We start from the raw sequence: 17,347 nt of genomic DNA, 5'->3' as shown, positions 1-17,347 counted from the left end.
TCACATTTTCACCGTTCAAGTTATTTTTTAATTATAGGAAGGAATGAATAGACAAAATAAACATGTGACCAAGTGGTTATGGAAACCTCTTATTTTCTTTTTCTGAATAATGGAAACTCCTTCCTTGAACAGGAACCTGAATATCTTATTCTCACTTATTATTGCATATTCTTGCTGACATAAATGTTTGCAGAGACCTTCTGTGGATGATGACTTGGGTGAAATTTGGGAACAAGGACATTCTTCCACTCATATAGTCTGTTGTTGGAATTTGTTTGGATCCTGCGTTGTGGGTAGAAGCTGTTCTTGGTGGGGATTCCTTAAGAGAATTTTATTTTATTTTTTATTTTTTTTTTTAAAGATTTTATTTATTTATTTGAGAGAGAGAGAGAGAAACAGCATGAGAGGGGATAGGGTCAGAGGGAGAAGCAGGCTCCCCGCTCAGCCGGGAGCCCGATGTGGGACTTGATCCCAGGACTCCGGGATCGTGACCTGAGCCGAAGGCAGTCGCTTAACCGACTGAGCCACCCAGGCGCCCCTTTTAAGAGAATTTTAAAGTTCTCCTTCAGTATGTTTGATAGATTTTGCTCCGTGGTTGCATCCTTTCCCGTGTCTTTTCGGTCTTGGAAATGATGACTGTTATCTTCTAAGAGGATGATGACCCTGTCAGCACAACGGGGAGAGGGAACGAGACGGGGACGGGAGGTGTTAGGAGCTGGGGATGTGGGGCGGACATGTGCTCCGAGCTGTGGGTGGATTTCACACACATCGGTGCAGAAAACCCCCACAGCACCAAACTGGAACACTAGGACCCGATAAGATGAAACCCATAAAACTAAAGGAAAGGGAATTGATTTTTTTAATATTGTACATATGTATGGATGGATGGATGGATGGATTTATTGAAAGCGCGCGCATAAGCGGGGGAGGGGCAGAAGGAGAGGGAGAGAGAATCTCCAGCAGACTCCCCACAAAGCACATTTGCATCACTAAGCACAGGGCTCAATCTCACGACCCTGAGATCATGACCTGAACCAAAATCAGGAGTCAGACGCTTAACCGCCTGAGCCATCCAGGCGCCCCAAGGGAATTAATCTTTTAAAGCACTTAAGAGTAGAGGAATTATTATAGCCTTTTGACATATAAAACTCTCGTGAGGTAAGAATTTTAACTTCGTCTTAGTAAGTAAAAGTTGAAGATGAGATCATTGAACCCAGGCGGTTGTTCAGCTAGTGAATAATTGATCTAGAATGTGAGCCCCACGTCTTCCTTATTCCATGACCATTGTGTTGCTTCCTCCTTACTGCCCTCTGAATATGCATGAAATCATAGGGAGCACAGGATAAGTCACAGAAAAATGATTATTTTGCTGAAGACAAGTGTACACGTCCTTTTGGGTATTCTTGATTCTGCGTTTTCTTTCAGGGTTTGTGCAGCAGTGTGTTATGAAAAATAATAAATGAAACACTTTAAGACCAGCTCTTTGATTGCTCTCTGTATACAGCATTGGAGGTTTTTCCAAGACACTGAGGTTATCTTAACACTTAGCCTAAATGCTTCTATTTTAAAGCAGCATAATTATCTGGGAAACAGCACTGCAAGTAAACAGTCTGTTTCAGGATTTCAGAGTTTCACAATGCCTTCAATGTGTCTTTCAATGAATAGTTGACTTACTGGGACGCCTGGATGGCTCAGTCAGTTAAGCATCTGCCTTCAGCTCAGGTCATGATCCTGGGGTCCTGGGGTCGAGCCCCGTGTCGGGCTCCCTGCTCATGGGGGAGTCTGCTTCTCCCTCTGCCCCTCCCCCCACTTGTGTGCACATGCACGTGTGTGCCCTCTCTCTCTCAAACAAATAAAATCTTTAAAAATAAATAAAATAGTTGGCTACTAAAATTGTGACATAGGCTTTTTTTTCCCCGCCCATTTGAGAAAGGACTGAAGTTTCGGAGTGCAGAATTCGTTTAAGGAAAAGGGTGGTAGTTGTCAACAATATAAATCATGACGTGAAATTACTTATGTTTCAGTTGGGTCAGGAGACCTCTGGTAGCAAATACACTCTCATTATAATCCTTCACCGCGATAGTAAGAGACTTCGGGGGAAAGAGACGGTCTATGTAGGAAAGATAGCTGTACCATTTCTCGGAAGTTAGCTGGCATCGCTACACTGTGCAGTTTAAGTAGCGTGAACGTTTTTTCTGCTAAGTAGGTGTATTTCTGGGGTGTGGAAAGCATGTATTTCCCCACTGGTGTCATCTTTTCCTACAGTCTATTATTAATACTGATCTGGTATTTTTATTATTTATTTGCTTTTAGTGTTCCCCTTTGTCCTCCCCGCCCCAGCCAGTGCAGAGCCTGGGTCTGGCCATCCTCTGGCACTGCGGATGGATGGCGGTCTGCGGACTTCACCTCTGTGACTCCTTCCCGGTCTGGACCACCCTGCCCGTTCACTTTCACCTGTTAGAAGTGTGATGCGGTGGGGAGAGGGAAGAGCTGCCGGCGGGGCTTCTTTAGACTTGCGAAAGGGGACAGCGCTTTGATGACCATGTCTGCAGACTGGGATAGAGGAGCCTGGCCTTACATAAAGGTTCCCGTGTACTTACGGGAATCCGGAACAGACTCTCCCCCACATCCACAACAGTAGCCCTGTAACTAGTGTCACCAGGGAGTGTGCTGGCCTTCATCTTGTCAGACAGGTGCATATAGTAAAGTTAATACGTGTATCTTAACGGGGAATTGTAGTTTTTACCAGTAAATGTAAATTAGAGGAATAATCTGTTCTAGTTTCTGGTTTCATGTTATTTTAACTATTTGAACTTCCAGTACAGGCCAAAACTTACCTTTCTAATTTCCTTTAGACACTTACTAAGAAATTTGTTCAAACATGCTTGAATGTCAGCAAGCCACTTGGTAACCGAAGCAAAAGTTAGTTTGGCTGCCTTGTTTACCTCAAGCAAAATCAGTCTCTTTCGGCAGCGTGGGGGTGGGGTGAGAAGAGTAAGTGCAAGGAGCAGAAGTCAGGGGTAGATGAGTCACCTGGGTGTTGGGGGACGGGGGCGTCTGGGTTTGCATTTTCGTCCTCTTCTCTTCACCAGCCTGCACTGCGTATTGTCAGTCTGTGAAGTTAAACGGGATTTTTCACGGTTTTCATTTGCATCACAGGTAACATGTTAATGGAGCCTCTCTCTCCCTGTACAGATACGGGTTCAGGTTCATGGGTATATTCATTGCTCTGCTGGCCCCGAGCTGCTCGAAGTGCTTTGGATACACAGAGTGTTCGGGAAACAGTTGAGCACTTTGATAAAGACTGATTTTCTTTATCTTGAGAAAAAATTAATGTCGTTTTTTTTCTTTTCTGTTTAGTTGCTGATCATCTGGGCTGTGATCCTCAAACACGGTTCTTTGTCCCTCCTAATATCAAACAGTGGATTGCCTTGCTGCAGCGGGGAAATTGCACATTTAAAGAGAAAATATCACGGGCTGCTTTCCACAATGCCGTTGCTGTAGTTATCTACAATAATAAATCCAAAGAGGAGCCCGTCACCATGACTCATCCAGGTAAACAAAACAAGGGGGGCTTGTAAATTTTGTTTTTCCTTCTAGAAATTAGTGCTTTGTAGGTAAGCATTCTACCACCACTGAACCACATCATTCACAACCTAATTCTGTGATTATATTCATTTTTTGATACTCATTTTTGGTATTACCATTTGTTTCTTGAGATGCATGTCTTTTTCCTTTAGTGGAATTTGTTTCTTAAATAATGACGGTAAGAGTCTGTAAAACTTGCACTTATTAAATAACTGGCTGTGACCGAATCCTGAGTCATTTTGCATTTCTACATTCCACTTAATAACTTTGAAAAATAACGTGTTCCATTGAGAATCATTCGTCTAGGTTATGGACTCTCAAGGATGACCTTTTCGAGGAGGATGCTTTTTATCTTATCAGGATAAATGTCGAAACGGACTCAGTAGTAACTGTATTTCTTCATTTCTTGTGGGAGCATTTGAGGATATCTCTAATTTAAACTGCTTTAATAACAACAGTTGCAATTTATTGAGCACTTACTATAAATGCCAGGCACTGGACTATGACGTTTTGGGGGGTGGGGGTTAATAGGCTTTATTCTTTAGAGCAGTTTTATGTTCCCAGCAAAGTTGAGTGGAAAGTACAGAGATTTCCCGGACAGCCCCACACATGCAGAGCCCCCCTCGCTATCAGCGTCCCCGTCCAGAGCGCTGCATTCGTTACAGTTGGTGAACCTACAGTGACCTCTTACAATCACCCATGGTCCCTAGTTTACTCTGGGGGTCACTACTGCGGTTGACCTTCTGTGGGTTTGGACAGATATGTACCCACCGTGACGGTATTATACAGAGTATGTTCACTGCCCTAAAGATCCTCAGTGCTCTGCCTGTTCATCCCTTCACCCATCCCTCCCATTTCTCCACCCCTTGGCAACCACTGTTTTTTTTGTTGTTGGTGTTGTTTTTGTACTGTTTCCATAGTTTTGCCTTTTCCAGAATGTCCTGTAGTTGGAATCATACAGTGTCTAGCTTTTGTGGCCTGGCTTCGTTCACTTAGTAATACACATTTAGGTTTCCTCCTTGTCTTTTCATGGCTTGATAGTGCATTTCTTTTGAGTGATGCATAATACTCCCATTTTCTAGATATACCACAGTTTATGTGCTCACCTACTGAAGGACATCTTGGTAACTTCCAAGTTTTGGCATTTATGAATTAAGCTGCTATAAATATTCGTGTTTTTGTGTGGATGTAAGTTTCCAGATCCTTTGGGTGCGTGATTGCTGAGTTATGGTGGGAGCACGTTTCATTTATAAACTGCCAAACCATCCTCCCCAGTGGCTGTGCCATTTTGTGGGTCTGCCAGCAATAAATGAGAGTTCCTGTTGTTCCACATCATCTCCAGCATTTGCTGCTCTCCGTGTTCTGGATTGTGACCATTCGAATGAGTCATTTTATTTTGTGTTTCCCTGCTGACCTGATGTGGTGCTTTTTAATACATGTTTTCATAGTCCTCACCACAGCCGTGCATGGTGCCCTTCTAGACGGGGAGAGCACAGCAGGAGTCAGACCAGCGGGCTCGCCAGTGGTCTCTCCTCTCTCAAAGTTGAAACCTAGATAAAGTTAAGTTCTGCGTTCATAAAGCTTTTAAAGTTTAATGACATGTTTGAAGAATGTTAATGACATACTCAGTTTTAGACATTAATCTTGCAAAGGCCTCTGCACCCTAATTGAGGGTCATCTTTTGTGTCTATTTTGACAGAATAATGAGATGGATTTAAATTTTATTGTTAGGTGACTTGTTTTCTTCCTTCCAAATTAAGCCTTTTAGAACAAAACTATATTTTTTCTAGTTGCAAAAGTAACACATGCTCACTGTAGAAAAACTGAAACAATAGTAAAACACAAGGAATAAAATAGAATGAGTGATCTTCACTATCCAGAGATCACCTTAATTTCTTCAGGGAGACCATAAGGAGATTAAGGGACAGTCTGTTTCAGCTGGCCATCAGTGTGGGAACACTGGATCAGAGACAGTGGCTTTTCTGCTCTAGGTCTCAGAGCAGGTGCTAATTTGTTCTTGGATGTTTTAGAGCGAAGAGAAACTATTTGAAATTTTGGACCTGATCTTCCCGTACTGATTTCTTCTTACTGGAAACATGAAGAAACCTGGAGAGGAAGAAATTCATCTGAGCAAAATGTATTTTTCTTTCCTGGTCGTGTTATTTTACATACATGAAACTGCAAAGAAGTAGCTAGGGGGCGGCTGGGTGGCTCAGTTGGTTAAGCGACTGCCTTCAGCTCAGGTCATGATCCTGGAGTCCCGAGATCGAGTCCCGCATGGGGCTCCCTGCTCGGCGGGGAGTCTGCTTCTCCCTCTGACCCTCCCCCCTCTCATGTGCTCGCTCTCTCTCTCTCTCATTCTCTCTCTCAAATAAATAAATAAATAAAATCTTAAAAAAAAAAAAAAAGTAGCTAGAATGAGCCTTTTAGATATGAGAAGATCTGGGGAATATAAGAGAGGAAATTCATGTCTTTTTTTTTTTTAATGATTTTTGTTTTAAAAAGGAGGGAAGCCTCGGGGCGCCTGGGTGGCTCAGTCGGCTAAGCGGCTGCCTTCGGCTCAGGTCATGATCCCAGGGTCCTGGGATCGAGCCCTGCATCGGGCTCCCCGCTCAGCAGGAAGCCTGCTTCTCCCTCTCCCTCTGCCTGCCACTCTGCCTACTTGTGCTGTCTCTTTATCTCTCTGTCAAATAAATAAAATCTTTAAAAAAAATTAAAAATAAAAAAAAAAAGGAGGGAAGCCTCTATAAATTATCGCAGATTTTCCCCCATCTGTGTTCCTTAAAACATTAATATATTCAGATCTGTTCGTAGATGACCCATGGCCAAAAAAAGGTAAGTGGTAAAATAAGTTTAGGAAAATGCTTGAAATGTAGTCTACTTTCAGAGGCTCCTGAGACACATACTGAGATTCTGAGAGCTTTAGGATTAAGAACTTGTTCTACGTAGATTAACCTGTGGTTTCCCAAATTCATTTGACCATGTAACCCTTTCATCACAGCTTAGTGTGTAACAGCACAAGGGAGGAACTTTAGGGCCAGATTTGGGGACATAGTGTTAGGAAGTGGAACCTTGGTGAGGCAGATGGAATCAAGGCAGACATGAGAACAGTGGGCAATGGCTTTATGTTGTAAGTAGACACATAAAAAATCCGAGTAATCTGGGAAACTAAATTGGTATAGTACTTCGGAGAGAAATTTGGCATTATGTGATATCATTAAAGAACTCCTACATTGTGATCCAGGAATTTCATGCCTGTATACATCCTCTAGAGTACTTCCCAGACTCCAGTGTGCATGCAGTACAGAGCACCTGGGCATTTTGTTAAAATGCAGATTCCAATTCAGCATATCTGGGGTACAGCCTGAGATTCTGTATTTTTAACAAATTCCCAGGTGATGCTAATGCCTCTAGTCCACAGCTGTTGCTTTGAGAAACAAGGAAGACAGGAAACCTAGGTTTCAGTCCCCGATTTTTCCACTGACTTGCTCGGTGACATAGGACAAGCTGCCTCCTGTCTAGGAAGGCCTCTTGTGACTCTAAACCTCGGTTCTGTGGAAGGCCTTGAATCCCCGTCGTGGAGGACAACCACTGTTAGCCCTTCTTACGAGATCTCCCACTTTCTGCCTCCAGCTGTATGGGAGCCAATGGGGAGATTTCATGTACTTACACAAGCATTTGTGGCCCCTCTCTGTCATCCTCCAGGCCCTTGTTGCTCTTGTGTGTGCATGGGAAACACACAAGAGTATTCATGGCAGCATCGTAACAGCAAATTACTGGAAACACCCAGCTGTCCATCCCAGGAGAATGGAGTGATTGTGGTGTATTTATTCAGCAGTTAACGGTCAATGAATTAAAGCCACATGCATTTACATGACTAAATGCCAGACACATAATAATGAGCATAAAAGAGTAAGTCGTAGAAGAATATGTACAAATAGCATTTGAATGAAGTTAAAAAATGCAAAACAGTAGTTGCCATATAAGCATATATATATATATGAATAAAATAACAAGAGCATGTATTAGATTAACAAATACCAAATTTTGGAATAATGGGTCTTCCTGGAAAGGGGATTTGTGGGGGAGGGGAATTTAGGATCAGAGAGAAGTAAATGAGGCGGTTCGGACATGTCTGTCATGTGTCACTCCTTAAGCTGAGGGTTGAGTACATAGATGTTCATTACATTCTCTCTAATTCTTGGGCTTTGAAAGATTTCAAAGTAAAAATCGTAAGAAAACCTCTGTAAAGGATTAAAAAGTAAACAGAAGAGTGGCACTTCTGGGCTGTGACCAAGCGAGGAGATCACCGGATTCTCTTCTCAAAAGAAAGCAACTCTAAAACTGGACACAACTGACAAAGCAACCACTTCAGTGTTCTGGAAATCAGCCAGAGGCAGACAGCAGTCTGAGGCTCATTTATGCCTTGAACAACTGCCAGACTTTGGGTAGGAACAATGAGAAGCTGTGGTGTTTGGCCCAGGGCTGCTTCCCACACGCCCCAAGCCGTGTCGTATGAAGTTTCTGCCGGGGCAGGGTGGGTGGCAAGGATGGAGGGCTTGCCCTGCAGTGACGGAAGGGTGGGTGACACCCATGCCCAACATTGTTGTCTCTAGAAGTGATGTCTCAGGGACAGGAGGGTGGGGAAAGGCCAGGGTCTGTCTCTCCGAGCCCAGGGCTGCAGCCAAGTGTGTTCTTGTCTGAGACCACATGCTCCGTGGTGATCTCGGAGCTGAAGCTGTTTACACCCCTGGGTGACCTTGAGACTGTATGCATGCAGGTAGGAGACAGACGGGACTTGCAGAAGTAGCCCAGGCGGGATTGGAAGTGGCCACAGCTTTGAACACTGTTCTCTCCCTACACCCAGATCCATTAGCAGATGGTATCAGCCTTACTGATCAGAGATGTTTGAGTACCCGTGTCCAGTAACTGGCTGACAGCTAGTCTTGAAAGAATATTAAATAAGAAACGGAGCAGAGACATCGTCGATGGCTGCACACGACAGAGGAAGCAGACCTCACAGGTCTAGCCTGGCCATGCTACTAAACAAAGCAGGCAGAGTTGTGACATTTTATTGTCTGAAATGTCTGGTTTTCAGCAAAAGATGACAAGCTATACAACGAAATATGACAGTTTGACTCATACTCAGAAAAAGAGTCTGCAGGGGCAGGTGGCTCAGTCGGTTAAACATCTGACTCTTGATCTCAGCTCAGGTCTTGATCTCAGGGTCGTGAGTTCGAGTCCCTCTTTGGGCTCTGCACTGGGCATGGAGCCTATTTAGAAAATAAATAAAAGTTGGCAGAAGCTGCTTCTGAGTATTCCCAGATGCTGAATTTAGCAGAGAAAGACCTCAATTAATGTATGTTCAGAGAACTAAAGGAAATGATATTTAAAGAATTAAAAAGGAAAATATGACAACATGAATGGTACCAGAAGCCAACACTTAGAGATTCTCAATAAAGGACAGAAAAATTATCGAAAAGAGCCACATGGAAATCATGGAATTGAAGAGTACAGTACTGGAAATGGAAAACATCACTTGAGGACTTGAACAGTGGATTCAAAACAGCAGAAGAATCTGTGAGTTTGAAGATAGAGCAATAGAAATTATTGCTCTGAAAAACAAGTTAAAAAAAAAAAAAAAACCTGAAGAAAATGAACAGCGCCTTAAAGGCCTGTGGGACACTGTCACATCCCAGAGAAGAGGAGAGAAAGTGGCAGAAAAAATATTTCAAGAAATAATAGCTGAAACTTCCCAAATAAGATGTTTTGTAGACGTGGATAAGGTAATCCTAAAATCAAAGTACCCAGGATAGCCCAAAGAATTTTGAAAAAGAACAACATCAGAAGACTTCATGCTACTTGATTTCAAAACTTCAGTAATCAGGGCGGTGTGACATTGGCGTAAGGATGGGCACATAGACTGATGGGTCAGAACTGAGAGTCTAGAAATAAATCCTTCTTTTATACTCAGTTGATTTTTGGCAAAGGTGCCATGACATTTCCGTGGGGAAAAGACAGTCTTTTCAACAAGCGGTGCTAGAACAGTTGTTCTCCAGATGCAAAAGACAAAAAAGAACTAAGACCCTTACCTTACGATGTGTAAGAATGACTTCACAATAGATAATAGACAAAAATGTAAGAAGTAAAACTACATAAACTTCTAGAAGAAATCGTAGGAGAGACTCTTAGTCATTTGGGACAGAAAGTTCTTACTCCAAAGACACTATCCATAAAAGACAAGAACAGTGTTAGTCTTCAAAAGTAAAATACCTTGTTATTCAGAAGACACCATGAAGAAAATGAAAAGACAAACCCACAAGCTGGGAGAAAATATTTCCAGCTCATAGATCCGATATATGACTGGTATATGAAGAATTCTTAAAAATCAGTAGTAATAAGATAACTTAATTTTACAATGGGCAGAGGATGTAATGACTTAATATTTCATCAGTTATTAGAAAACAAAACAATGAGATACTACTTCACACTCACTGGAATGACTACAATAAAAACATTCAGATATGACCATGTTTTGTTGAGGACGTGGGTAAACGGAAATCCTTGCCCATTGTTGGTAGGAGTGTGAAATAGTGCAGCCAGTTTGGAAAACAGCTGGGCAGGTGTTTTATTTATTTTTTTTTTATTTTTTTAAGATTTTATTTATTTATTTGACAGGGAGAGACACAGCGAGAGAGGGAGCACAAGCAGGGGGAGTGGGAGAGGGAGAAGCAGGCTTCCCGCTGGGCAGGGAGCCCGATGTGGGGGCTCGATCCCAGGACCCTGGGATCCTGACCTGAGCCGAAGGCAGACGCTCAATGACTGAGCCACCCAGGCGCCCAGGCAGGGTGTTTTAAAGTGGGGCACGTATTTACCATATGACTCCGCAGTCCTCCCAGGAATCTACCTAAGAGAAATGAAAAGAATGAAATGTCCACACAAAAACTTGTGCATGAACACTCACTGCCTTATTTACAGTAGTCCAAATAGTGGAAACAACACGAATGTCCATCAGTGGGTGAGTGGAAAAACAATACATGGCCTACCCACAGAATACAGTTCAGCAGTTACACGGAATTGACTACGGATACCTGCAACAACATGGATAAACCTCAAAAGCCTGACGCTCGGTGAAAGCCGGCAGTTAGAAACATCTGCCTGTGGCATGATTTCATGTATGTAGAATGTCTAGGGAAGTCACATTCATAGAAACACAAGGCAGGTTAGCAGGTGTGCGGGCTGGGGGCTGGGTATGCAGATCACCTGCGGTGGGTACAAGAGAACTTTTGGGAGTAATGAAAACATTCTAAAACTGGCTTGTGGTGGTTGTACACCCCCTGTAAATTTACCAAAATCATTGAATTTACACTTACAGAAAGTGAATGTTACGGCATGTAAATTAACCCTTCATTAAACTGTTGTTCAAAAGTGTGATGCAGAGGCACCTAACTGGCTCAGTCAGTGGAGCATGTGACTCTTGATCTTGGGGCCATGAGTTTGAGCCCCACGTTGGGTGTAGAAATTACTTTTTTTAAAAAAGTGTAATGCAGGCTAAAGTTCAGAAGCAGCACAAAAATTCTTAAACTGGAAGCTTTGTTTGAGTTGTCTGCCCCTAAGTACTCTTACTTTGAGAGATTTACAGCAAGTACTCATGAGGTGATCTCTTGTGACTTTGGTTCTCATCTTAAGTATTCAGGGCAGAATGATGTTAAAATGTGAGCAAGAAAAATGTAAAAATAAAGACAGTCACTTTGCTTTACAATGAGTAGAGACATGCTAAGTGCCCGTGTGTTTGAGACGGAAAGATTAACTCTCAAGTCATGACGTAAACACAGAGGTTAAATATTTTAGAGTTACGAAGTCTCTGTCTAAACCAAACTGCTCTAGGTTGGTGCGGCTTATTTTATTTAACCTGAAAAGTTACACAGATTATTTAAATGAAAGCATGGGTGTATTGTTAACAAAAGCAATGGAAATAAATCCATTCATTGAAAAGATTTCTGAAATACACTTTTAATTTTTACTTTTAATTAGAGAAAAATTAAAATGCCATTTTGTTTGGGAATTTGTGGATTATGTGCAAACAGGCTCATTTTAGGGTGTGAAAGGGTCCGGGTTGTTTCTTGATAGAAGAACTTTTGCCCTTTCCTCTTTGAACTCCTAAGCTATTGTTCATCATCTCCTGTTTTCCAAGCAGAATTCTGTCTTGGTTTCAGTCTGTTCTCCGTGGTGGTGCACCTGTTAACATATTCATCACCCCAGAAAATTGTCATGGAGTATTTTGTCTGGCTCACAGATCTCTGCTTCTTTAGCAATCCCACTCTGTTCTGCTTTCTGCATCTTTCAGAATCATACGTAAGGGAGTGTCACTGACCTGTAATTTGCCACAGGATTCTGCATCATCTTTTTATTTATAAAAACAAAATTAAATCTCTGTCGGATAATAGAGCACCTCTGAAAGAGTGAAAACAGTTTGGCGTTGACAGTCACAAGGCTGGAATTGGAATCCCAGACCCAGTGATGACTAGCCTTGGGACTTTAGGGGAATGAGTCTTTAAACCATTGGCTCTCATGCGAGAGCATCTGCTTAATTGCCTGACAGGATGATTGTAACTTTATTGAGATAATGAATTTGTTAAGTTGTATAGTTGTTGTTATTTATTATTCTTGTGCCTTGAATGAGCACTACCTCTTTTATAATTATGGAATCAATGTACTTATTTTTCTAACTTTAAGCTAGTACTTATTTTTTTTAATTTCCAAATATACTTTTTCTTTGTTGTTCTGGTCTTTTTTCCATATGACGTAATTGTTTCAAATGCATTTAGCGTAAAATAGTTCATCAACAGGCATTAAATTACATGTGCTCTATGGCAAGTATTCTGTGAGAGACCCTGTAGGGATCTACAGAAGAAGTGTATGCGAGTGCATGTCCTTAAGGAACATTTTACTCCCAATAGGGAGACAAACATGCGTGAAATAACTGGGACCCACTGAGTGCTGACTTAGCAGGGCAGGCCTCAGTATTACCAGAGAACGAGTTCCTGACTCTGAAGGCTGGCAGGAATAATCAGAGGACTTCGCAGAGGAGGCTTTCATTGTGCTGGGCCCTACATCGTTGTCAGGATGGGACCAGAGAAGACCCTGTCCGTGGGGGAACCATGTGAGTCAGAGACCTGCCTGGAGGGGCAGGAGTCTGAAGGTGAGGGTAGAAAATGAGGCTGGGTGGGGTGACAGCAAGCATGGGGGTTTGGGTTCCATATGCTAATTTGTGACCAGGTATTTTTTTGAGCTCCTGTCAGGTCTCCAGGTGTAAACAAGGCCCACGTCATAGCTGCACGATACCTGCTTTCGTGGAGTTATAATCAACATTGAATCAGAAATGATAATTATGAAAAGATCTTATGAAGCATACCTAGTTCCACGGAGTCAGAGAGGGCTGCCTGAGGAGATGGTGTTTGAACAGGAATTCACAGGTTGAGAAGAGTCTTCTAAGCAGGAGAATCCTCAGGGTTGAAGGCTCAGAGGTGGGAGAAAGCAACGTGAAAGCCTTTTAGATACTGGGCAGGAAAGGTTGGGCTGAAGGGGTGGATGGGGAGATAGTAAATTAAACTTCGAGGCCTCCTCCTCACAGCCGCTGTGTGCCCAAGGCAGGGACTAGTTATTAGTCACGGTGAGGATCTAGGGTTTTGAAAGACGTGGGAGGTGTAGCCCTTGGCCAGTGAGGCTGATGCCGCCTGACTCGATGGCCTCCTCGGGCGCAGCGCTGTGCTAGGGGCTCTGCGGTTGTGGGGCCACCACACCGGGCAGCTGAGCAGCTCTGCTCCTCGATGGCTGCTGCTGGTAAGCAGCTAGAAAGTTGTTCCTGGCTTCTCTGCCTCCGAGTGTGGGCTCGGCAAACCCAGCAGGAAGCGTTGGGTGGGGGTGTGGTGGCCAAGCAAGCCCCACAGTGTGGGCTCCCTCCGCCGCCCGCCAGGTGAAGAGCCTGGAAGCAGGAAGGGCCTGGGACACTGGCCCCCTGGCTGAATTCCAGTGGTGTCCGCATTCAGGGTCAGGGAGACGCTGGTTATAAGAAGATCCTGTTTCAGGCCAGCCAAGTGACACTAGATGGAGGCCTGATAGCCTCTGGGGAATGGGGTGAGCTTAGACAGCACCGGCTCAGCACCCACATCATCTCAAGCCTCTCTGGCCCCCGTCTTTTCAGCAGAGCAATCCTCGACATGCCGTAGCTCTCTGCTTGTACTCCAGAGAGAATTCTGCCCTGAGAAGCACTTGCTGTCCTGCCTCATTCCTGTGCTGCTCCTGCCCTCTCCCTCCCCAGATGCCCTTCTATCCCTGTCGTCTGTCCACGTGAGGCTCAAGGACGCTCGCCTCAGTCACTGGATATCCCCCCCGCAACCTATAACTCATAATCTCAAGGAGTGGACCCAAAGATCCATGTCTCAGCCCTCCCCTGCTGGCCTGTCAGTTCTGCCCACCCTTCATTTTAGTCGAGAAACCTTAGATTAGCACCTCTCTATGCTGTGCATTGTGATGTGAACTAATATGAATTGGGAAGAGTCCAAAAAAAAACCCCAAAGGCCTGGATACGCCCTCGGTGCATTACAGTCCTGGGCCTCACGGTCTCCAGAGCGCCTTGTTGCCCCTCCTGGACGGTATTGCCCTTCTCCTGTTAGGCTGTTACTTGCATACTTGACTGGCAGAGGGAAAAGGGGCTGCAGGTTTCTGTACGTGGAAGCGTGTGTTTTTCTGTTCTCTGCAGTGGCCAGCAGAATGCCTCGAGCAAAACAAGTGTGTACCGCCCTGAAATGATTTTGTGAAGGTACTTAGTTCTGTTGAGCTTTCCTGCCACTTAAGCATAGAGGGCTGACCGAAAAATTACACGTAGTTAAGTGTAAGTATTTTGTGTTCTTGCTCTGTGAACGATGTTCCAAGAGCTTGCCTGTGTTTGTCCTACTGAATGCCCTTCATCTGATGCCTGAAGGACATCTCTCCCAGCGCGGTGTCTGTGACATCACTGACGGGAAAGTCAGCTCAATTTGTGGTTTTCTCCCTTACCTCTAGTTAGCAGGAGGAGTTCTTTGTAATGTAGTTAGCGGATGTGTGGTAGTATAAAAGGAAGTTACAAGCTCTTGGATAGTTTAAAATAATGTACATTTCTCTGAAAGTTAAGGATTTATTTTCTTGGATTTTAAAAATTTATATAGGCTTTACTGTTACTGTTTATCAGTCTTAGATTGTGTCAAACCGTTCTCAAGTTGGATATCTCTTACAGTTTTATCTGTGGACATTCTTTCCATTGTTAGTAGAAAAATGTAATTTAGATAAAGATGCAACCAAGTAATAATGTTGCTTTTCAGTCTTGGTATCAATCTGCAGTATCAGGTGCTTCTTACTGTTCCTTTGGCTGCTTGAGCAGAATTACTTGAATGACCCTTTACCTTCTTTTTTCCATCATATTCTCTTAAAGAAAAAGAAAACCTCTGTAGCTTTATATTATCAAGCAATAAATAGAAAAACATCACTTTGTACAAGATAGAAAATTCACTTTGTGAATATAAAAAAATCACTTTATGAAAGCAAGTAAAGATAAATCATAAACATGTTGCAAAATATCTTTAAATAACAGTAATTTGAGCCACTTAGTGTCAATCTAGTATCTTTATCCTAAAAAAACCCATCAAGAAAATAAATAAGAGTCACACTGTTGTTTTACTGTTTAAAGTTTTTTTGTTCTAATTGAATATGGATTTAATTACCTCAGAAAAGATGGAGCCTACAGTTTAAATGTACTGCTGTGGCAGGAAATAAGAATTTAAATCGTATGTATTTTTTTGCCTGAGTTGCAAATATTTCTCCTACTATTTTCCATGTGATCCATACACTCTTTAGAAAATGCAGAATTATCAAAAAATATATATATAAAACTGAAACACTTAATGGAACAGAGTAGAAAGCTCAGAAATAAACCCACAACTACGTGGTCAATTAATCTTTGACAAAGCAGAGAAGAATATCCAATGGGAAAAAGACAGTCTTTTCAACAAAGAGCATTGGGAAAACTGGACAGCAACATGCAGAAGAAAGAAAGCGGACCACTTTCCTGTACCACACACAAATATAAGTTCAAAATATGTTTAAAAAGGCCTAAATGTGATACCTACAACCATAAAAATCCTAGAAGAAGATACAGACAGTAACCTCTTTGACATTGGCTGTAGCAACTTTTTTCTTTTTTTTTTTCTTTTTTTTCCTTTTTTTTATTCTTATGTTAATCCCCATACATTACATCATTAGTTTTAGATGAAGTGTTCCATGATTCATTGTTTGTGCATAACACCCAGTGCTCCACGCAGAACGTGCCCTCCTCAATACCCACCACCAGGCCAACCCATCCTCCCAACACCCTCCCCTCTAGAACCCTGTTTGTTTTTCAGAGTCCATCGCCTCTCATGGTTCGTCTACCCCTCCGATTTCCCCCGCTTCATTCTTCCCCTCCCGCTACCTTCTTCTTCTTCTTTTTTTTCTTAACATATTGCATTATTTGTTTCAGAGGTACAGATCTGAGATTCAACAGTCTTGCACAATTCACAGCACTTACCAGAGCACATACCCTCCCCAGTGTCTATCACCCAGTCACCCCATCCCTCCCACCCCACCCCCCACCCCAGCAACCCTCAGTTTGTTTCCTGCAATTAAGAATTCCTCATATCAGTGAGATCATATGATACATGTCTTTCTCTGTTTGACTTATTTCACTCAACATAATACCCTCCAGTTCCATCCACGTCGTTGCAAATGGCAAGATCTCATTCCTTTTGATAGCTGCATAATATTCCATTGTATATATATACATCTTCTTTATCCATTCATCTGTCGATGGACATCTTGGCTCTTTCCACAGTTTGGCTATTGTGGACATTGCTGCTATAAACATCGGGGTGCACATACCCCTTCGGATCCCTACTTTTGTATCTTTGGGGTAAATACCCAGTAGTGTAGCAACTTTTTTCTAGATATTTCTCCTGAGGCAAGGGAAGCAAAAACAAACTATTGGGACTTAATCAAAGTAAAAATCTTCTGCACAGAGAAGGAAACAATCAACAAAACTAAAAGGCAACCTACAGAATGGGAGAAGATACTTGCAAATCATGTATCTGATAAAGAACTAGTATCTAAAATATATAAAGAACTTATCAAACTCAACACCTGAAAAACAATCCAATTAAAAAATGGGCAGAAGACACGAACAGCCATTTCTCTAAAGAAGACGTCCAAATGGCCAACAGACACATGAAAAGATGCTCAACATCACTCATCATCAGAGAAATGTAAATCAAAACCACAATGAGATATCACCTCACACCTGTCAGAATGGCTAAAGTCAGAAACACAAAAAACAACAGGTGTTGGTGAGGATGTGGAGAAAGCAGAACCCTCTTGCACTGTTGGTGGGAATGCAAACTGGTGCAGCCACTCTGGAAAACAGTATGGAGGTTCCTCAAAAAGTTAAAAATAGAACTACCTTATGATCCAGCAATCACATTACTGGGTATTTACCCAAAGAATATAAGAACACTAACTCAGAGAGATACATGCAACCCTATGTTTATAGCAGCCGAGATAGGGAAGCAGCCCAAGTGTCCACTGACTGGTGAATGGATAAAGAGTAGTGGGGGGGGGGGGTGTATAATGGAATATTACTCAGCTATCAAAAAGAATGAAATCTTGCCATTATCAATAACATGGATGAAACTAG

General features: G+C 42.7%; 1 protein-coding gene across 3 annotated transcripts in view; it reads left to right on the top strand.

The window, feature by feature from the left end:
* The window catches only part of RNF130 (ring finger protein 130), a 107,166-nt gene that overhangs the window by 33,433 nt on the left and 56,386 nt on the right, over positions 1-17,347 (top strand). For 2 of the 3 annotated variants that reach the window (XM_021689911.2, XM_044916777.1), the window contains exon 2: positions 3,361-3,555. In XM_021689911.2, the coding sequence (XP_021545586.1) occupies positions 3,543-3,555 (13 nt within the window). In that variant the 5' untranslated portion in view covers positions 3,361-3,542. Of the gene's footprint in view, positions 1-3,360; positions 3,556-17,347 lie in introns of those variants that run through there. The other variant, XM_021689912.2, reaches the window with a different exon arrangement.

Source organism: Neomonachus schauinslandi, chromosome 7 (assembly GCF_002201575.2).
Source record: "Neomonachus schauinslandi chromosome 7, ASM220157v2, whole genome shotgun sequence".
NCBI lineage: Eukaryota > Metazoa > Chordata > Mammalia > Carnivora > Phocidae > Neomonachus > Neomonachus schauinslandi.
Note: the sequence above shows the minus strand (reverse complement) of the source record. Positions and strands in the feature narration are given on the sequence as shown.